The sequence below is a fragment of the Zonotrichia leucophrys genome, unplaced genomic scaffold, assembly GCF_028769735.1.
Source record: "Zonotrichia leucophrys gambelii isolate GWCS_2022_RI unplaced genomic scaffold, RI_Zleu_2.0 Scaffold_813_22187, whole genome shotgun sequence".
In the NCBI taxonomy this organism is placed as follows: Eukaryota; Metazoa; Chordata; class Aves; order Passeriformes; family Passerellidae; genus Zonotrichia; species Zonotrichia leucophrys.
Window position 1 is genome coordinate 1,168 of NW_026993018.1, and position 21,020 is coordinate 22,187.

Here is a 21,020-nt window from a genome sequence, read left to right on the forward strand (position 1 = left end):
GGATAGGAAAACGGCACCGGGAATGGGAAATTGGGAACGGGAATGGGGAAGGGGCACCGGGAACCGGGAATTCAGACCGGGAACCGGCACCGGAGAGGCGGGAATGGGGAAGGGGCACCGGGAATGGGGAATTGGGAACGGGACCGGCACCGGGAGTTGGGACTTGGAATGGGGACCAGGAAACGGGAATGGGGAACGGGACCGGGCACCGGGACCGGGGCTCCCCAGCTCCCCTCCGGCGCCGCCCGGTGCCCCCGGTCCCCCCAGTGCCTCCCAGTAACTCCCAGTGCCCTCCCAGTGTCCCCCCGAACTCTCCGGTCCTGGGCACTGGGAGTTACCGGGAGTTACCGGGAGTTACTGGGAGTTACTGGGATTTACTGGGAGGCCACGGGTCGTTACTGGTCCCGCGATCCCCCCCGGTGCCGTTTCCCGGCCGCCGCCGCCGCCGTTCCCGGGAGGGGCGGGGCCGGGTGATGGGCGTGGCCATGCCACTGGGGGCGTGGCCATGCCGCTGGGGGGCGGGGCCATGCCTGTGGGGGGCGGGGCCTCTCGCCGGGACCGGCGGGTCCGGCCCCCCCCCCCCTCCCCGCCGCCACCGGAAGGGCCCGGACCGGGCACGGCCGCCAGCATGAGGTGAACGGGGATCGGAGCTGGGGGAACTGGGAGGGACTGGGATGAACTGGGAGCGACTGGGAGCGACTGGGGGGGGACTGGGGGGGACCGGGGGCACCGGGGGCACCGGGCACCGGAGCTGGGGGCACCGGCGGAAGCGTTAACGGGAACCGGGGAGCGGCACCGGGGGAACTGGGGATCGGTACTGGGAGCACCGGGCGGAACTGGGAGCACTGGGATGAACTGGGAGCACTGGGAGGGACTGGGGTGAACTGGGAGAGCCGGTAACGGGCGGCGGGCGGTCCCGGGGGTGCCGGTAACGGGCGCCGGGGGCAGCGGGCGGCGCCGGTAACGGGTACTGGGAGCAACTGGGAGAGCTGGGAATTGATACTGGGAGCACTGGGAGAACTGGGACCGGGGGCTGCGGGAACTGGGAGCGCTGGGAGCGGCACTGGGAGCGCCGGGATCCGGAACTGGGAGCGCCGGGAAAACCGGGAAGTGGCACTGGGAGCGCTGGGATCCGGAACTGGGAGCACTGGGAATACCGGGAACGGGGATTAGGGGTACTGGGAGCACTGGGAGTCTGAACTGGGAGCACTGGGAATACCGGGAACGGGGATTAGGGATACTGGGAGCACTGGGAATCTGTACTGGGAGCACTGGGAGCACTGGGATCCAGAACTGGGAGAACTGGGAATTGATACTGGGAGCACTGGGAATACCGGGAACTGGGATTAGGGGTACTGGGAGCAATGGGAGTCTGAACTGGGAGCACTGGGAATACCGGGAACTGGGATTAGGGGCACTGGGAGCACTGGGAATCTGAATCCTGGGAGCACTGGGAATACCGGGAACTGGGATTAGGGATACTGGGAGCACCGGGATCCGGAACTGGGAGCACTGGGAGCACCGGGAATTGATACTGGGGGCACTGGGAGCGCTGGGATCCGGAACTGGGAGCACTGGGAATACCGGGAACGGGGATTAGGGGTACTGGGAGCACTGGGAATACTGGGAACTGGGATTAGGGGTACTGGGAGCACTGGGAGTCTGAACTGGGAGAACTGGGAATACCAGGAACTGGGATTAGGGGTACTGGGAGCGCTGGGAATCTGAACTGGGAGCGCTGGGAATACCGGGAACTGGGATTAGGGGTACTGGGAGCGCTGGGAATCTGTACTGGGAGCACTGGGAGCACTGGGATCCAGAACTGGGAGAACTGGGAATTGATACTGGGAGCATTGGGAATACCGGGAACTGGGATTAGGGGTACTGGGAGCACTGGGATCCGGAACTGGGAGCACTGGGAATACCGGGAACTGGGATTAGGGGTACTGGGAGCACTGGGATCCGGAACTGGGAGCACTGGGAGCACCGGGAATTGATACTGGGGGCACTGGGAGCACTGGGATCCGGAACTGGGAGCACTGGGAATACCAGGAACTGGGATTAGGGGTACTGGGAGCGCTGGGAATACCGGGAACTGGGAGAACTGGGAATACCGGGAACTGGGATTAGGGGTACTGGGAGCGCTGGGAATCTGTACTGGGAGCACTGGGAGCACTGGGATCCAGAACTGGGAGAACTGGGAATTGATACTGGGAGCACTGGGAATACCGGGAACTGGGATTAGGGGTACTGGGAGCACTGGGAATTGGCACTGGGAGCACTGGGAATACTGGGAACTGGGATTGGGGGTACTGGGAGCACTGGGAATCGGTACTGGGAAAACTGGGAATACCGGGAACTGGGATTAGGGGTACTGGGAGCACTGGGATCCGGAACTGGGAGCACTGGGAGCACCGGGAATTGATACTGGGGGCACTGGGAGCGCTGGGATCCGGAACTGGGAGCACTGGGAATACCGGGAACTGGGATTAGGGGTACTGGGAGCACTGGGAATACTGGGAAGTGGGATTAGGGGTACTGGGAGCACTGGGAATCGGTACTGGGAAAACTGGGAATACCAGGAACTGGGATTAGGGGTACTGGGAGCACTGGGAATTGGAACTGGGAGCACTGGGAGAACTGGGAATCGATACTGGGGGCACTGGGAGCACTGGGAATTGGAACTGGAGCACTGGGAGAACTGGGAATACTGGGAAGTGGGACTGGGGTAACTGGGAATGGATACTGGGTTTACTGGGAGCACTGGGAATCGATACTGGGATGGATCCTGGGTTTACTGGGAGCACTGGGAATTGGAACTGGGAGCACTGGGAACACTGGGAGCGCTGGGATCCGGAACTGGGAGCACTGGGAATACTGGGAAGTGGGACTGGGGTAACTGGGAATGGATACTGGGTTTACTGGGAGCACTGGGAGAGTGGGGATCCGGAACTGGGAGCACTGGGAATGGATACTGGGATGGATACTGGGTTTACTGGGAGCACTGGGAACTGGAACTGGGAGCACTGGGAATACTGGGAGAGCCCGGATCCGGAACTGGGAGCACTGGGAATACTGGGAAGTGGGACTGGGGTAACTGGGAATGGATACTGGGTTTACTGGGAGCACTGGGAGAGTGGGATCCGGAACTGGGAGCACTGGGAATGGATACTGGGATGGATACTGGGTTTACTGGGGGCACTGGGAATTGGAACTGGGAGCACTGGGAATTGATACTGGGGGCACTGGGAGCACTGGGAATTGATACTGGGTTTACTGGGAGCACTGGGAATTGGAACTGGGAGCACTGGGAGAACTGGGAATACTGGGAAGTGGGACTGGGGTAACTGGGAATCGATACTGGGCGCACTGGGAGCACTGGGGATTGATACTGGATTTACTGGGAACACTGGGAATTGGAACTGGGAGCACTGGGATAACTGTGAATACTGGGAATTGTTACTGGGAGCACTGGGAATACCGGGAACTGGGATTGGGGGTACTGGGAGCACTGGGAACTGGGACTGGGGAACTGGCAACTGGAACTGGGAGCATTGGGAGCACTGGGAATTGGAACTGGGAGCACTGGGAACACTGGGAGAGCCCGGATCCGGAACTGGGAGCACTGGGAATACTGGGAAGTGGGACTGGGGTAACTGGGAATGGATACTGGGTTTACTGGGAGCACTGGGAGAGTGGGGATCCGGAACTGGGAGCACTGGGAATGGATACTGGGATGGATCCTGGGTTTACTGGGAACACTGGGAATTGGAACTGGGAGCACTGGGAACACTGGGAGAGCCCGGATCCGGAACTGGGAGCACTGGGAATACTGGGAAGTGGGACTGGGTAACTGGGAATCGATCCTGGGCGCACTGGGAGCACTGGGAATTGATACTGGGTTTACTGGGAGCACTGGGAACTGGAACTGGGGGGACTGGGAGCACTGGGAGTGGGGGAGGGGCGGCCCCGGGGCAGAAGAGGAAGGAAAAGGGGGGGGGGGCGGTTTTGGGGCTCCAGCCCCGTTTTTGGGGTTCCCTCTCTATTTTTGGGGTTCCTTCCCACTTTTTTGTGCTCCCCGCCCCATTTTTTGGGGGTTTTTTTTCCCCATTTTTTGGGGTTTTTTCCCCATTTTTGGGTTTTTTCCCCCATTTTTGGGGGTTTTTTTCCCCATTTTTTGGGGTTTTTTTCCCCCATTTTTTTGGGTTTTTTTTTTCCCATTTTTTGGGATTTTTTCCCCATTTTTGGGGTTTTTTTCCCCATTTTTTGGGTTTTTTTTCCACCATTTTTGGTGGGGTTATTTTTTCCCATTTTTTAGAGGTTTTCTCCCTGTTTTTTCCCCATTTTTTGGTGTTTTTTCCCCATTTTTTGGTGTTTTTTCGCCGTTTTTTCAGGATTTTTCCCCGTTTTTTTGGGATTTCTCCCCAATCTCGGTGCTCCCCAATCTCGGGGGTCTCTGACCCGGTGTCCCCCTCCCCACAGCGAGCGCGCCCTGTGCACGGTCCGGGCCGTGGTCCTGCTCTATGGGGCGGTTTAACCCCATTTTTTGGTGTTTTTTCCCCATTTTTTGGTGATTTTTTCCCCATTTTTGGGCGATTTTTTCCCCATTTTTGGGGTTTTTTTCCCCATTTTTGGGGTTTTTTTCCCCATTTTTTGGTGTTTTTTCCCCATTTTTTTGCGGTTTTTTCCCCATTTTTTGGGGGTTTTTTTCCCCATTTTTTGGTGTTTTTTCCCCATTTTTGGGGTGTTTTTTCCCCATTTTTTGGTGTTTTTTCGCCGTTTTTTCGGGATTTCTCCCCAGTCTCGGGGGTCCCCACTGTGACCCCGTGTCCCCCTCCCCACAGCGAGCGCGCCCTGTGCACAGCCAGGGTTTAACCCCATTTTTTGGTGTTTTTTTCGCCGTTTTTTTCGGGATTTTTCCCCGTTTTTTCGGGATTTCTCCCCATTTTTGGGGCTCCCCAATCTCGGGGGTCTCTGACCCCGTGTCCCCTCCCCACAGCGAGCGCGCCCTGTGCACAGCCAGGGTTTAACCCCATTTTTTGGTGTTTTTTCCCCATTTTTTGGTGTTTTTTCGCCGTTTTTTGGTGTTTTTTCGCCGTTTTTTCGGGATTTCTCCCCATTTTCGGGGCTCCCCAATCTCGGGGGTCTCTCACCCCGTGTCCCCCTCCCCACAGCGAGCGCGCCCTGTGCACGGCCCGGGCCGTGGTCCTGCTCTATGGGGCGGTTTAACCCCATTTTTTGGTGTTTTTTCCCCATTTTTTGGGGTTTTTTTCCCCCATTTTTGGGGTTTTTTTCCCCATTTTTGGGGGTTTTTTTCCCCCATTTTTGGGGTTTTTTTCCCCATTTTGGGGGGTTTTTTTACCCATTTTTTGGGCTTCCCCCCCCCCATTTTTTGGTGGTTTTTCCCCTTTTTTGGGTTTTTTTTCCCCCATTTTTAGTGGGGTTTTTTTTTCCATTTTTTAGAGGTTTTCTCCCTGTTTTTTGGTGTTTTTTCCCCATTTTTTGGTGTTTTTTCGCAGTTTTTTCGGGATTTTTCCCCGTTTTTTCGGGATTTCTCCCCATTTTCGGGGCTCCCCAATCTCGGGGGTCTCTCACCCCGTGTCCCCCTCCCCACAGCGAGCGCGCCCTGTGCACGGCCCGGGCCGTGGTCCTGCTCTATGGGGCGGTTTAACCCCATTTTTTGGTGTTTTTTCCCCATTTTTTGGGTGTTTTTTCCCCATTTTTTGGGTGTTTTTTCCCCATTTTTGGGGGTTTTTTTCCCCATTTTTTGGGGTTTTTTTCCCCATTTTTTGGGGGTTTTTTCCCCATTTTTGGGGGTTTTTTCCCCATTTTTTGGGCTTCCCCCCCCCCATTTTTTGGTGGTTTTTCCTCTTTTTTGGGTTTTTTTTCCCCCATTTTTAGTGGGTTTTTTTTTCCATTTTTTAGAGGTTTTCTCCCTGTTTTTCGGTGTTTTTTCCCCATTTTTTGGTGTTTTTTCGCCGTTTTTTCGGGATTTCTCCCCGTTTTTTCGGGATTTCTCCCCATTTTTGGGGCTCCCCAATCTCGGGGGTCTCTCACCCAGTGTCCCCCTCCCCACAGCGAGCGTGCGCTGTGCACAGCCAGGGTTTAACCCCATTTTTTTGTGGTTTTTCCCCATTTTTTGGTGTTTTTTCCCCGTTTTTTGGTGTTTTTTCGCCGTTTTTTCGGGATTTCTCCCCGTTTTTTCGGGATTTCTCCCCAATCTCGGGGGTCTCTCACCCCGTGTCCCCCTCCCCACAGCGAGCGCGCCCTGTGCACAGCCCGGGCCGTGGTCCTGCTCTATGACGAGGCGCAGAAGCTCTGGGTGCCCGCGGGGGGGGTCCCGGCCGGAGGGGCTGGGGGCGCCCCGCCCCCCCCCCACGGCCCCCCCAGCTGTGTCCAGCTGTTCCACCAGCCCGGCTCGCTCGCCTTCCGCATCGTGGGGCGGCGCCTCCCGCCCGAGCAGCAGGTGGGGCACGGGGGGGGTTTGGGGGGCGTTTGGGGGCATTTATGGGGCACCTGGGGGCATTTATGGGGCACCTGGGGGGCGTTTTGGGGGGTTTGGGGGCACTTATGGGGCACCTGGGGGCATTTATGGGGCACCTGGGTGCAATTGGTGGGGGGCTTGGGGGGGTTTGGGGCACTTGGGGGGCGTTTGGGGGCATTTATGGGGCACCTGGGGGGCGTTTGGGGGTGGTTTGGGGGCACTTGGGGGGCGTTTGGGGGCATTTATGGGGCACCTGGGGGCATTTATGGGGCACCTGGGGGGCGTTTGGGGGTGGTTTGGGGGTACTTGGGGGGCGTTTTGGGGGGTTTGGGGGCATTTATGGGGCACCTGGGGGTAATTGGTGGGGGGCTTGGGGGGGATTTAGGGAGTTTGGGGGCACTTGGGGGGCGTTTGGGGGGGTTTGGGGGCATTTATGGGGCACCTGGGGGCATTTATGGGGCACCTGGGGGCGTTTGGGGGGGTTGGGGGGCATTTATGGGGCACCTGGGGGTAATTGGTGGGAGGGTTGGGGGGATTTAGGGGTTTGGGGGCACCTGGGGGGCGTTTGGGGGGGTTTGGGGGCATTTATGGGGCACCTGGGGGTAATTGGTGGGGGGCTTGGGGGGATTTAGGGAGTTTGGGGGCACCTGGGGGGGGTTTGGGGGGTATTTGGGGGGCATTGGGGGGTATTTGGGGGAGGGTTGGCAGTTCTGACCCTGTTTTGCCCCATTTGCCCCCCAGGTTGTCCTGAACTGCCCCCTGTGCAATGCCCCGGGGTCGGGGGGCAGTTCTGACCCCGTTTTGCCCCCGTTTTGCCCCATTATTTGCCCCCCAGGTGGTCCTGAACTGCCCCCTGTGCAATGCCCCGGGGTCTGGGGGCAGTTCTGACCCCGTTTTGCCCCCGTTTTGCCCCATTTGCCCCCCAGGTGGTCCTGAACTGCCCCCTGTGCTATGCCCCGGGGTCTGGGGGCAGTTCTGACCCCGTTTTGCCCCCGTTTTGCCCCATTATTTGCCCCCCAGGTGGTCCTGAACTGCCCCCTGGCGCGGGGGCTCCGGTACAGCCAGGCCACCCCTGGGTCTGGGGGCAGTTCTGACCCCGTTTTGCCCCATTATTTGCCCCCCAGGTGGTCCTGAACTGCCCCCTGTCCATCCCCCCGGGTCTGGGGGCAGTTCTGACCCCGTTTTGCCCCATTTGCCCCCCAGGTGGTCCTGAACTGCCCCCTGTCCATCCCTCCCAGGGTCTGGGGGCAGTTCTGACCCCGTTTTGCCCCCGTTTTGCCCCATTATTTGCCCCCCAGGTGGTCCTGAACTGCCCCCTGTGCTATGCCCCGGGTCTGGGGGCAGTTCTGACCCCGTTTTGCCCCATTATTTGCCCCCCAGGTGGTCCTGAACTGCCCCCTGGCGCGGGGGCTCCGCTACAGCCAGGCCACCCCCCAGTTCCACCAATGGCGCGAGGGGCGCCGGGTCTGGGGGCTCAGCTTCAGCGCCCCCCCCGAGGCCGCCCAGTTCGCCAACGCCGTGCTGAGGGCGCTGCAGGCCATGGAGCAGGGTGAGGGGGGGGCTGGGACACCCCCAGACCCACATTGACACCCCCAGACCCACCTGAGCCCCCTGTGTGACCCCCAAATCCCTGTGACACCCCCAGACCCCTGTGGGACCCCCCATGTCCCAGCCGTGCTGAGGGCGCTGCAGGCCATGGAGCAGGGTGAGGGGGGGGCTGTGACACCCCCAGACCCACATTGACACCCCCAGACCCACTTTGACACCCCCAGACCCACCTGAGCCCCCTGTGGGACCCCCAAATCCCTGTGACACCCCCAGACCCTCTGTGACACCCCCAGACCCACATTGACACCCCCAGACCCTCTGTGGGACCCCCAGACCCCCCCCGAGTCCTGTGTGTCACCCCCAACCCCAAAACCAACCCCAAATCCCCCTAAATCCATCCCAAGATCCCCCCCACCCCAAATCCAGCCATAAACCCCCAAAAATCGACCCCAAAACCCCCCAAAATCGACCCCAAAACCCCCCAAATCCATTCCCTGATCGCCCCAAAATCAGCCCCCAAACCAACCCCAAATCCAACCCCCAAATCCCCCCAAATCCAGCCCAAAATCCCCCCAAGATCAACCTCAAATTCCCCAAAATCCCCCAAAATCAAGCCCAAATCCGCCCAAATCCCACCCAACCTCCCCTCCCAAATTCCACCATAAATCCTCCCCAAACCGACCCCAAATCCCCCCAAAAAATCCCCAAATCCGCCCAAATCCCACCCAACCTCCCGTCCCAAATTCCCCCATAAATGCCCACAAAATCAACCCCAAATCAGCCCAAAATCAGCCCCAAAATCCCCCAAAAAATACCCAAATCCCCCCAAAATCAACCCCAAATCTCCCCAAAAAAATCCCTAAATTCCCCCAAAATCAACCTCAAATCAGCCCAAAATCAGCCCCCAAATCCCCCCAAATCTCACCCAGCCTCCCCTCCCAAATTCCACCATAAATCCCCTCAAAACCAACCCCAAATCCCCCCAAAAAATCCCCAAATCCCCCCAAAATGTCCCCCCAGGGACCCCCCTGGCGTGGCCGGACCCCGATGGCTCCGCCCCCCCTGAGCCCCCCGACAGGTGAGAACGAGGGGGGGAGGTGCCCAAATTCTGGGGGGGAACCCCAAATTTTATGGGAGGAAACCCCAAATTTTGGCGAGGAGAAACCCCCAAATTTTAAGGGTGGGGACCTAAATTTTAATGGGGAGGGAAACTCCAAATTTTTTGGGGAAAATCCCAAATTTGGGGAGGAAACCCCAAATTTTGAGGGAAAAATCCCAAATTTTAAGGGTGGGAACCCAAATTTTAGGGAGGAGGAAACCACAGATTTTGAGGGGATAATAATAATTTTGAGGGGATAAAATAGTAATTTATTATTATTTTAAGGGAGGGAAACTCCAAATTTTGAGAGGAAAACCCCAAATTTTGAGGTGAAAACCCCGAATTTTGGAGGAAGAGAAACCCCAAATTTTGGGGGGAAAATCCCAAATTTTGAGGTGAAAACCCCGAATTTAGGAGGAAGAGAAACCCCAAATTTTGGGGGGAAAATCCCAAATTTTAAGGGTGGGAACCCCGAATTTTTTTGGGGTAAAAACTCCGAATTTTGGTGCTGACCCCTCCCCTCCCCCCCCAGGCCGGTGATGGGCGAGCCCGAGCGGCGCGGGTCAGGTGAGGGGGGAGGGGCTTCAACGCTGGCCCCGCCCCATATTCAGAGACCACGCCCCCTCTCCTTTAACCCCGCCCCCTCCCCCCAATTGTTCTTCCATTTTTCCCCCCCCCAGGACCCCCGGCCGCCCCTCCCCCCCCGCCCCCCGGGCCCCCGCCCCCCCCGGGGCCCCCTCCCCCCCCCGGGCCCCCTCCCCCACCCTCGGGGGTCCCCCCGGCCCCGCCCCTTCCGGGCGTGGGGGGAGGGGCGGGCCCGGAGGGGGGGGGAGGGGCCCCCGGGGGTGGGGGAGGGGCCGGGGGGGTCTCGGGGTTCGCGGCCGCCATCGCGGGGGCCAAGCTCAGGAAAGTGCCCAAGGTGAGTCGTTAATTCATTCATTAATCATTTATTAATTTATTAATGTATCAATTTAGAATTAAATTTAATTATTAAAAATATTTATTGAATAATAATTCCAAATAACAAATTAATTGAATTATTTAAATTACTTAATAAGGAGCGTCGTGGTGGGGAGGGGTCCCTCGAGGTGAGAGTGTGTGTGTGTGGGGGGGAATAATTAATTAAATAATTAACTTATCAATTTAATTAATCGGTTAAAGAAACATTTATCATAAGTATGCTTTAATGAGGTTGTTTAAATTAATTAAATTATTAAATAAAAACTGGGGGTGGGTCCGTTAAAGTAAGTGTGTGTGGGGAGGAAATGAATTAAATTATTTAATAAATTAGTTGGTTAAAGAAACATATATTAAGTCATAGACGTTTTTAAAATGAAATGAAATTAATTAAATACATTAAATAAACAGCAAGGGGGGCATCCCTCAAGGTAAGTGTGGAGGGGAGTAATTAACTAATTAATTAATTATTAATGTGGGGTTGGAATTGATTGGGGACATCCCTGAAGGTGAGCGTGGGAGAGGGAATTAATTAATTAAAAGGGTGGGGAGGTAATAATTAATCAAGAGGGCAGGGGGTTGATGAATGAGGGTAATTAATTATTAATTAACTAATTAAGAGTGTGGGGGGTTAATGAATGGGAATACTAATTAACTTATTCATTAATTAACAGCGTGGGGGGCATTAATGGGGGGGAGGGCAGTCCCTCAAGGTGAGTGTGGGGGGGGTTAATTAATGAATGAATTTATTAATTAACTGCAGGTGATGGGGAATTAATGGAGGGGGGGGTTCCTCAAAGTGAGTGGGGGGTATTTATTTAATTCATTAAATAATTAATTAATCAACCCCCCCTGTCTCCCCCTCCAGGATGAGCCCCCCAGCGGGGGCGTGGCCGGGGCTGGGGGCGGGGCCGCCCCCTCGGCCCCTCCCCCAAAATCGGGGGGGGGGCTGATGGAGGAGATGAGCGCCAAGCTGGCCCGCAGGTGAGGGGGGATCCCAAAATCCCCAAAATTCTCCCAAATTGCCCAAAATTCCCACGCCGACCCCTCCCTTCCCTCCCCTTTAGGAGAAAAGCCGCGGAATCGCCCAGAAGGGACGATGACGTCACCGCCGTCAGTACCAACCCCCCCACCCCGTTCCTAATTTGGGGAGGGGTCTCTGCCCCTCCCCCACCCCCAATTTTGGATCTCCCCCCACCCCCCGCAGGAAGAGGCGGAGCCTGGCGAGAGAAGGGCGGGGCCGGCGCCGGGTGAGCGCGCGGACTCCATCCCCCAGCATGCACCGCGGCGGGGGCTTGCGGCCGGGCACGGTGCGGGCGCGCGGGGCACCATGGGAGTTGTAGTTCTTAAAGGGAACGCGGCGGTTTTGCGCTTTTTGGGGAGGGGGCTTTTTTGGGGGGGGGATCTTAAGGGTCCAACCCCCCCCCCTCACCCCCTTTTTTTAACCCCTCAGAGCCCGTCCCGAGGCCGTGGCACAAATCCAGCTCCACTTTGCCCAGGTGAGTTTTGGGGAGTGGTTTTTTTTGGGGAGGGGTCTTCAAATTAATTTTTAAAATTATTTTAATTATTTCCCACCCCCCCCATAAAGGATGAAATCGGCCACTCCAGCCACCCCCGAGCCCCACAATGAGCTGGACCTGGAGCGCTTCAAACTGGTACCAGTTTGGGGAGGGGTCCGGAATTTGGGGAGGGGTCTGGGGGGATTTGGGGGGATCCACAATTTGGGGAGGGGTCCAGAATTTGGGGAGGGGTCTCAAATTTGGGGACGGGTCCCAGAATTGGGGAGGCGTCCCAAATTTGGGGAGGGGTCTCGGGGGGATTTTGGGGTGTCCCAAATTTGGGGAGGGGTCTCTGACGCCCCCTCCCCACCCCCAGGAGCTGCTGGAGGAGTTTCGGAAGGAGCTGCACAAAATGAAGGAGGAGCTCATCCAAGGTGGGGGAGGGGAATTTTGGGGGGAGGGGGGGTCTCGGTAGGGGGAGGGGTCACAATGACCCCTCCCCCCCCCCCAGACCCCTCCCCCAATTTTTATAATTTTTTTTCCTTTTTTTTTTCCCCCTCCCCCAGCGCTGCTGACGGAGCTGAGGAAGCCGAACCGGCCCTGACCCCGCCCCCCCCACCAGGCCACGCCCACAATTTTGGGGAGGGTGGGGGAGGGGTCGGACCCCCCACCAGCCCCTCCCCCACCCCCATCTTACCCCATCCCCCCACCCCAGGCTGTGCCTTACCCTCACTAATTAATTATTAATTGTTAATAATTAATTAATTAGTGCCACACTGTGCCCCTCCCCCCCGCGCACATCACCGTGGGGGGAGGGGGGAAAGGGGAGCCCCTCCCCCCGCTCTTCCCCCCTCCCCCACCCCCGTTTTTGGGGTGTTTTGTAAGTCACTTTTGGGTTTTTTCACTTTATTTGCACCAATAAACGGTTTTTTTACGGGAAAAATTTAAATTAAATGTAAATGGTTTTGTTTGGGGGCGGGGCTTGGATGGCCACGCCCCTCAGAGGAAACCACGCCCACTCCACAGAGCCATCAGCACCTGCCCCCCAATCACAGCGCTCCTCGTCGTGCGGCCCCGCCCCTTCATGTTGGCCACGCCAAACCTGACCACGCCCACCCTCTGCATTAGCCCCGCCCCTTAAAGGCACAGAACAGAACACACAGAGCCGGTTTAATGTGGGGGGGCGTGGCCTGATCCAGCGGGGGCGTGTCCAGATCCAGCAGCGCCATTCACAGCTTTGCTGGGGGCGTGGCCTGGGCTTCCATGGGCGTGGCCTGAGCATTCATGGGCGTGTCCAGCTCCACCCTGGGCGTGTCCACCTTCACACTGGGCGTGGCCTGAGCTTACATGGGAGTGGCTTGAGGTTCCCTGGGCGTGTCCATCCCTTCCCTGGATGTGCCCCACCCCTTGCTGGGCGTGTCCACCCTGGTTATGTCCCACCCCTCCTTGAGCGTGTCCTTGATTATGCCCCGCCCCTCTCTGGTTATGCCCCGCCCCTCCCTGGGTGTGTCCAACCCCTCCCTGGTTATGCCCCGCCCCTCCCTGGGTGTGTCCAACCCCTCCCTGGTTATGCTCCGCCCCTCCCAGGCCATGCCCCGCCCCTCCCTGGGTGTGTCCAACCCCTCCCTGGGCACTTCCAGCTCCACCCAGGGCGTGCCCAGCCCCTCCCAACTCAAGCCCCGCCCCTCCCTCATCAAGCCCCGCCCCTCCCCGCCCCCGCATGGCCTCCAGCTCCGCCCTGAGCTCGTCCAGGTGCTGGCGCAGCTCGGCCAGGGCGTGGTCCAGGTGCTCCTCGCGCCGCCGGCCCTGCCCCGCCTGCCGCAGGTACTCGAGGTAGAGGCAGAGCCCGCCCACGCCGAACACGAGCGCCTCGCCCAGAAGCTCCGCCCCCAGCTCGGCCGCCGCCTCCTCGTTGAGCGGCTTGACGGCGGCGCCGCGGAAACCCAGGAGGCGCATCTTGGTGCGCATCTCCACCCAGTGGTAAACTGAGGCACAAAGGGAAAAACAGGGGTAAACTGAGGCACGGGAATGAGAGAGAGCATCTTGGTGCGCATCTCCACCCAGTGGTAAATGAGACGTGAGAGACAACGGAAACTGAGGCCGGGAATGGGAAACCGAGGCACAGTGTGGTGCGCATCTCCACCCAGTGGTAAACTGAGGCACAAAAAAGGGAAACTGAGGCACGGGAATGATGGAGCATCTCCACCCAGTGGTAAACTGAGGCACAAAATGGGGGAGAGGGAAACTGAGGCACGGGAATGAGCGGGAGCATCTTGGTGCGCATCTCCACCCAGTGGTAAACTGAGGCACAAAATGGGGGAGAGGGAAACTGAGGCACGGGAATGACTGGGAGCATCTCCACCCAGTGGTAAACAGGGATGAGGCAGGGAAATGGGGGAACATCTCCACCAGTGGTAAACTGAGGCACAAAAAGGGGAACTGAGGCATGGAATGAGAGAGAGCATCTTGGTGAGCATCTCCACCCAGTGGTAAACTGAGGCACGGGAGAGAAACAAGGGGGAAACTGAGGCACGGGAATGGTGAAGCATCTGGGCGCATCTCCACCCAGTGGTAAACTGAGGCACGGAGAGAGAAAACGGGGAAACTGAGGCACGGGAATGAGTGACAGATTGGTGGGCATCTCCACCCAGTGGTAAACTGAGGCACGGAGAGAGAAACGGGGAAACTGAGGCACGGGGATGGATGGGGAGCATCTCCACCCAGTGGTAAACTGAGGCACAAGGGAAAAGGGTAAAATGAGGAGGGAGGAAGGAACTGAGGCACGGGAATGGGAAACCAAGGCACATCTTGGTCGCATCTCCACCCAGTGGTAAACTGAGGCACAAAGGGAAAAACAGGGGTAAACTGAGGCACGGGAATGAGAGAGAGCATCTTGGTGCGCATCTCCACCCAGTGGTAAACTGAGGCACGGAGAGAGAAAATGGGGGAAACTGAGGCACGGAGAGAAACGTGGGGAAATGAGCCAGAATCTCACCCAGTGGTAAACTGAGGCACGGAGGAGAAAAGGGAAACTGAGGCAGGGAATGGATGGGAGCATCTTGGTGCGCATCTCCACCCAGTGGTAAACTGAGGCACAAATGGGAGAGGGAAACTGAGGCACGGGAGTGAAGAGATCTGGTGAGCATCTCCACCCAGTGGTAAACTGAGGCACAAAAAAGGAAACTGAGGCACGGGAATGATGGGAGCATCTTGGTGCGCATCTCCACCCAGTGGTAAACTGAGGCACAAAGGGAAAAACAGGGGTAAACTGAGGCACGGGATGGTGGGGAGCATCTCCACCCAGTGGTAAACTGAGGCACGGAGAGAAACAAGGGGGAAACTGAGGCACGGGAATGATGGGAGCATCTCCACCCAGTGGTAAACTGAGGCACAAAAAAGGGAAACTGAGGCACGGGAATGAGAGAGAGCATCTTGGTGCGCATCTCCACCCAGTGGTAAACTGAGGCACAAAGGGAAAAACAGGGGTAAACTGAGGCACGGGAATGACTGGGAGCATCTTGGTGCGCATCTCCACCCAGTGGTAAACTGAGGCACAGGAAAGGGAAACTGAGGCACGGGAATGGATGGGGACATCTCCAACCCAGTGGTAAACTGAGGCACAAAAACGGGAAACTGAGGCACGGGAATGGATGGGGAGCATCTCCACCCAGTGGTAAACTGAGGCACAAAAAAGGGAAACTGAGGCACGGGAATGGGTGGGAGCATCTTGGGCGCATCCACCAGTGGTAAACTGAGGCACAAAATGGGGGAGGGTGGTAAACTGAGGCACGGGAATGAATGGGAGCTCATGTGCCAAACTCACCCAGTCCCCAAATTATGCACGAGATGCGAAAATAGGGGGAAACTGCACGGGAATTGGTAAACCGAACACAATTTGTGCGCATCTCACCCAGTGGTAACTGAGGCCACAAAAGGGAAACTGAGTGCACAGAAACCATACCACCCAGTGTAAACTGAGCACAAAGGGGAGAGGGAAACTGAGCACGGAATGGAGGGACACACTTGGGGCGCAATTCCACCCAGTGGTAAATGTGCACAAAGAGGGGAGAGGGAAATACGCACGGAAGAGAGAGAGCATTCTGAGTGCGCATGTCCACCAGTGGTCAACTGAGGCACAGGAGAGGAGAACCACGGGAAACTGAGGCATGGGATGAGTGACAGTTCTGGTGCGCAACTCCACCCATGGTTAAGGGGGCCATCCGAAAGGGGAAACTGAGCACTGAGAGTGAAAGGGGAATTGAGGGCACAGTCAAGGGGAAACTGAGGCCGGGGAATGACCTGGTGCTTCTGGTGCCAGCTCCCACCCAGTGGTCAAACTGAGGCCGAGTCAGAGAATGGGGGAAACCTGGGCACAGAATACATCTCCCCATGTGGTCACTGAGGCACAGGAAAGGGTTCCACTGAGGGCACAGAAATGCAGAGAAACAGGGAGGTGATCAGAGGCACAAAATGGGGGAGAGGGAAACTGAGGCACGGGAATGAGCGGGAGCATCTTGGTGCGCATCTCCACCCAGTGGTAAACTGAGGCACAAAATGGGGGAGAGGGAAACTGAGGCACGGGAACGGATGGGGAGCATCTCCAGCCAGTGGTAAACTGAGGCACGGAGAGAAACACAGGGGGGGAAACTGAGGCACGGGGAATGGGGAGGAAAACTGAGGCACAGAAATGAGGGAAACTGAGGCACGGGAGAGGGGGAGTGGTGGTAAATCCTCCCCCCAAATCAACCCCCAAATCGCCCCAAAATCCAGCCCCAAATCCCCCCAAACCAACCCCAGATCCCCCCCCCAAAATTAATCCCCAGATCGCCCCAAACTCAGCCATAAATCCCCCCCAAATTCAGCCTCAAATCCCCCCAAATTCACCCACAAATTCCCCCCAAATCACCCCAAAATCCCCCCCCAGACCCCCCCCGGTGTCCCCAATGTCCCCTCGATGTCCCCAGGTGTCCCCACACCCCCGTGACCCCTCCAAGGAGGGGTCCCACCCCCCAAACCCGACCCATGGCGGGTCCCCACATGTCCCCAAGTGTCCCTCAAGTGTCCCAAGTGTCCCCATCGCCCCAGAGGGGTCCAGGCCAATCCACCCCCCAAACCACCAGGCAGGTCCCCCCCCATGATCCCAAGTGTCCCAAGGCCTCGTGCCCCAGGGGGGTCCATACCCCCAAACGTGCCCAGACGAGTCCCCCTGTCCCAAGTGTCCCCAGGTGTCCCCAAACCCCCGTGACCCCTGTCCCTCCCTCCAAGGAGGGGTCCCACCCCCCAAAACGGTGCCCAGATCGAGTTCCCCCCCTGTCCCCAGGTGTGTCCCCAGGTGTGTCCCCCCCAGGTGTGTCCCAGGTGTGTCCCCATGTCCCCAGGTGTGTCCCAGGTGTCCCCGTGTCCCCAGGTGTGTCCCCAGGTGTGTCCCCCCCAGGTGTGTCCCCAGGTGTGTCCCCCTGTCCCCAGCTGTGTCCCCAGGTGTGTCCCCATGTCCCCAGGTGTGTCCCCAGGTGTGTCCCCAGGTGTGTCCCCAGGTGTGTCCCCATGTCCCCAGGTGTGTCCCCATGGCCCCGTGTCCCCAGGTGTGTCCCACCCCCCAGGTGTGTCCCCAGGTGTGTCCCCAGGTGTGTCCCCATGTCCCCAGGTGTGTCCCCAGGTGTGTCCCCATGTCCCCAGTTGTGTCCCCAGCTGTGTCTCCGTGTCCCCAGGTGTGTCCCCAAACCCCCATGATCCCTCCCACGCCCCAAACCCGACCCATGGCGGGTCCCCCCCGTGTCCCCAGGTGTGTCCCCAGGTGTGTCCCCAGGTGGTCCCCAGGTGTCGTCCCCAGGTGTGTCCCCAGGTGTGTCCCCATGTCCCCAGGTGTGTCCCCAGGTGTGTCCCCGTGTCCCCAGGTGTGTCCCAGCTGTGTCCCCAGCTGTGTCCCCAGGTGTGTCCCCAGGCGTGTCCCCAGGTGTGTCCCCAGGTGTGTCCCCAGGCGTGTCCCCAGGTGTGTCCCCAGGTGTGTCCCCGTGTCCCCAGGTGTGTCCCCAGGTGTGTCCCCAGGTGTGTCCCCCCCAGGTGTGTCCCCAGGTGTGTCCCCAGGTGTGTCCCCATGTCCCCAGGTGTGTGGCACACTCACGCTGCGCGGGGGGCAGGCAGATGTAGGTGCGGAAGAACGGCGACGCGCGCGCCCCCGCCTTGATGCGCGCGGCCAGGGGGCGGCTGAGCTGGCGCGCGCCCAGCGTCAGCAGCTTGGCCAGCGGGAACGCGCCCGCCACCATCGTGCCCCGGCCGGCCGGCGGGGGCGCGCCCGGATGACGTCACGGAGAGCGCGGCGCGGGGGCGGGGCTAGGAAGGACACGCCCACCCGCCATCCTTCCTTCCGGCCTTCCTCTCTGTCGGGGTTGGCGCCCCCTGGCGGACGGGCGGACCCCGCTTCGATGAGGACACGCCCCTCTCTATTATGGGCACGCCCCCTCCCGTTGGGATACGCCTCCTTGTGTTTGGGACACGCCCCTTTGGTTTGGGGACACGCCCTCCTGGGTTTGGGGACACGCCCCTTTTGTTTAGGGCCACTCCCCCTTGTTTTGGGGGTGCTGGGGGACACTGGTGGCACGCCTGGGGACACTGGGGGACACCTGGGTGACATTAGGGGACCCATGGTGACACCGAGATCCCCCTGGGTGACACTGGGTGACACCTGGGACCCCCCTGGTGACACCAAGACCCCTCTGGTGGCACTGGGTGACTCCTGGGTGACACTGAGATGCCCCCTGGTGACACCTGGGACCCCCGTGGGTGGCACTGGGGGACACTGGGTGACACTGAAAACGCCCTGGTGGCACTGGGTGACACCTGGGACCCTCCTGGTGACACTGAAACCCCCCCCCCCCAGATGACACTGGGGGACACACCTGGGGACACTGGGGACATTGAGACGCCCCTGGTGGCACTGGGGGACACCTGGGACCCCCGTGGGTGACATCGGGACCCCCGTGGGTGACACCGGGGGACACTGGGGACCCCCCCGGTGACACTGGAACCCCTGTGGATGGCACCGGGACCCCCGTGGGTGACACCGGGGGACACTGGGGACCCCCCTGGTGACATCGGGACCCCCCCGGTGACACCGAGGCCCCTCCCAGGGGCGGTGCCCGCCCCCGCCGGTGCCACCCGGGGGTGACAGAGCCACGCGCGGAGCCACCGCCGGTGACACGGGGACACCGAGGGGACACCGAGGGGACACCGAGGGGACAGCCGCGACACTCCGCGGCCACCAGGTGCCACCAGAGGCCACCAAGGGTCACCATGGGCCAGCAGGTGGCGACCCCCGGCCCGCCGGGAGCAGAGGTGAGACCCCCGCGCTGTCCCCTGATGTCCCCTCATTGTCCCCTCGATGTCCCCTGATGTCCCTCGGTGTCCCCTCGTTGTCCCCACTGTCCCCCCCACTGTCCCTCGATGTCCCCGCGTTGTCCCCCCGTCCCTCGATGTCCTTCATTGTCCCCAAGATGTCCCCTCTGTGTCCCCCCTGTCCCCATTGATGTCCCCTCTGTGTCCCCCCTGTCCCCTCTGTGTCCCCTCTGCTGTCCCCGCTGATGTCCCCCCATTGTCCCCCCGTTGTCCCCTCATGTCCCTTGTCCCCTGATGTCCCCACTGATGTCTCCTCTGTCCCCCTGTCCCCCTGTCCCCCATTGTCCCTCATGTCCTCCCATTGTCCCCATTGTCCCCCTTGTCCCTCACTGTCCCTGTGTCCCAGGAGCGCTCCGCCCTGCTCATTGATGTCCCCTCGTGTCCCCCATTGTCCCCATTGCTGTCCCCCATGTCCCCATTGTCCCCCATGTCCCCGCCATTGTTCCCCCCATTGTCCCCTCACTGTCCCCTGTGTCCCAGGACGCTCGCCTGCTCATGATGTCCCCCTGTCCCATTGCTGCCCCATGTCCCCCATTGTCTGTCCCCTCACTGTCCCCATTGTCCCCGTTGTCCCCTCACTGTCCCCTGTGTCCCCAGGAGCTCTCCGCCCCTGCTCATTGATGTCTCCCTGTCCCCATTCGCCCCCTGTGTCCCATGTCCTGCCCCATTGCTGTCCCCATGTCCCCACCCCTTGTCCCTCACTGTCCCCTGTGTCCCCAGGAGCGCTGCCTGCCAGGCCCCTGTCCCCATGATGTCCCCGATGCCTGTGTCCCCATTGCGTGCCCCAGCCTTCCGGATGGCTCGCCCCCATTGGTCCCCTCGACATTGTCCCGACCCCATTGTGCCCGGCCGTTGTCCCCTCACTGTCCCCTGTGTCCCCAGGAGCGCTCCGCCCAGGCCACCGTTGTCGCGTGGCGCCAGTACCGCCAGGCGTGCGAGCTGCACCTGCGCCTGGCCCCGCCCCCGGCAGGTGAGACCCCGCCCACACCTCGGCGACACCTCGGCGACACTTTGGTGACACTTTGGTGGCATCTGTGTCCCCTCAGGGCCCGTGTGCAACCGCAGCTTCGACCTGTACGCGTGCTGGGGCGACGCTGTCCCCAACAGCACGGCCACTGTCCCCTGCCCCTGGTACCTGCCCTGGTACCACCGAGGTAACCCCGGAGGGGACACTGAGGGGACACTGGGGTGGCACCGGGGTGGCACCGGGTGACAGCAGTGTCGCAGTGCAGGGCGGGCTGGTGGCGCGGCGCTGCGGCCCCGACGGGCGCTGGGTGACCGACGACAGCGGCAGGACCTGGCAGGACAACTCGCAGTGCGAGGACCTGGCGCAGGTGACACCGCTGGAGGTGGGGACAGCGAGGGGACAATGGGGGGACAGCGAGGGGACAATGGGGGGACAGGGTGGGGACAAAAGGGGGGAAAGCGAGGGGCAATGGGGGGGGCAGGGGGAGGACAAAAGGGGGGGACAGGGGGGGACAATGGGGGACAGGGAGGGGTCAAAGGGGGGACAGCGAGGGGGCAAAGGGGGGGGAAAGGGGGGGGCATTTGGGGGGGACAGGGTGGGGACAATGGGGGGACAGGGAGGGGACAAAGGGGGGGCGGGGGGGACAATGAGGGGACATTGGTGGGGGCAGGGAGGGGACAATGGGGGGACGGGAAGGGAACAAAAGAGGGGACAGGGTGGGGGAAAAGGGGGGGGCAGGGAGGGGACAATGGGGGGGGCAGGGTGGGGACAGGGGGGGCAATGAAAGGGGGCATTGGGGGACAATTTAGGGGAAAAGGGGGGGACAATGAGGGGGGCAGGGGGGACAATGGGGGACTTGGGGGGGACCCCAAAGGGGGACTTTTGGGGGGGACAGGGGGGGACAAAGGGGGGACCGAGGGGAAAAAGAGGGACAGGGTGGGGGCAATGGGGGGACAGGGAGGTGGGGACTGAGGGGACGGGGGAAGGGGGGGCAAAGGGGGAAAAGGGCATGGGGGGGAAAAGGAAGGGGACAATGAGGGGACTTTTGGGGGGGGCAATAGGGGGGCATGGGGG

General features: G+C 59.8%; 3 protein-coding genes across 3 annotated transcripts; 2 read left to right on the forward strand and 1 right to left on the reverse strand.

Annotated features, from left to right (window-relative positions):
* Window positions 1-505: 505 nt before the first annotated feature.
* On the forward strand, window positions 506-12,530 carry LOC135441993 (vasodilator-stimulated phosphoprotein-like). The gene is made up of 13 exons (XM_064701541.1): window positions 506-633; window positions 6,259-6,466; window positions 7,865-8,033; window positions 9,053-9,110; window positions 9,664-9,698; window positions 9,812-10,050; window positions 10,957-11,072; window positions 11,156-11,201; window positions 11,296-11,398; window positions 11,542-11,587; window positions 11,677-11,743; window positions 11,964-12,021; window positions 12,154-12,530. The coding sequence occupies exons 1-13, from the start codon at window positions 506-508 to the stop codon at window positions 12,189-12,191; spliced, it is 1,311 nt and encodes a 436-aa protein (XP_064557611.1). The 3' UTR covers window positions 12,192-12,530.
* Window positions 12,483-17,891, reverse strand: OPA3 (outer mitochondrial membrane lipid metabolism regulator OPA3). Its single transcript, XM_064701543.1, has 2 exons — window positions 17,709-17,891; window positions 12,483-13,572 (listed from the first exon to the last, which is right to left on the reverse strand). Exons 1-2 carry the CDS (start codon window positions 17,848-17,850, stop codon window positions 12,758-12,760), a joined length of 957 nt encoding a protein of 318 aa, XP_064557613.1. The 5' UTR covers window positions 17,851-17,891; the 3' UTR covers window positions 12,483-12,757.
* Window positions 17,892-18,869: 978 nt separating this feature from the next.
* LOC135441994 (glucagon receptor-like) lies at window positions 18,870-20,328 on the forward strand (the record flags this gene model as incomplete). Its single annotated transcript, XM_064701542.1, has 4 exons — window positions 18,870-18,919; window positions 19,862-19,949; window positions 20,026-20,133; window positions 20,207-20,328. Coding segments are annotated over exons 1-4 (360 nt in total), but the record flags the coding sequence as incomplete, so codon positions are not given.
* Window positions 20,329-21,020: the final 692 nt, after the last annotated feature.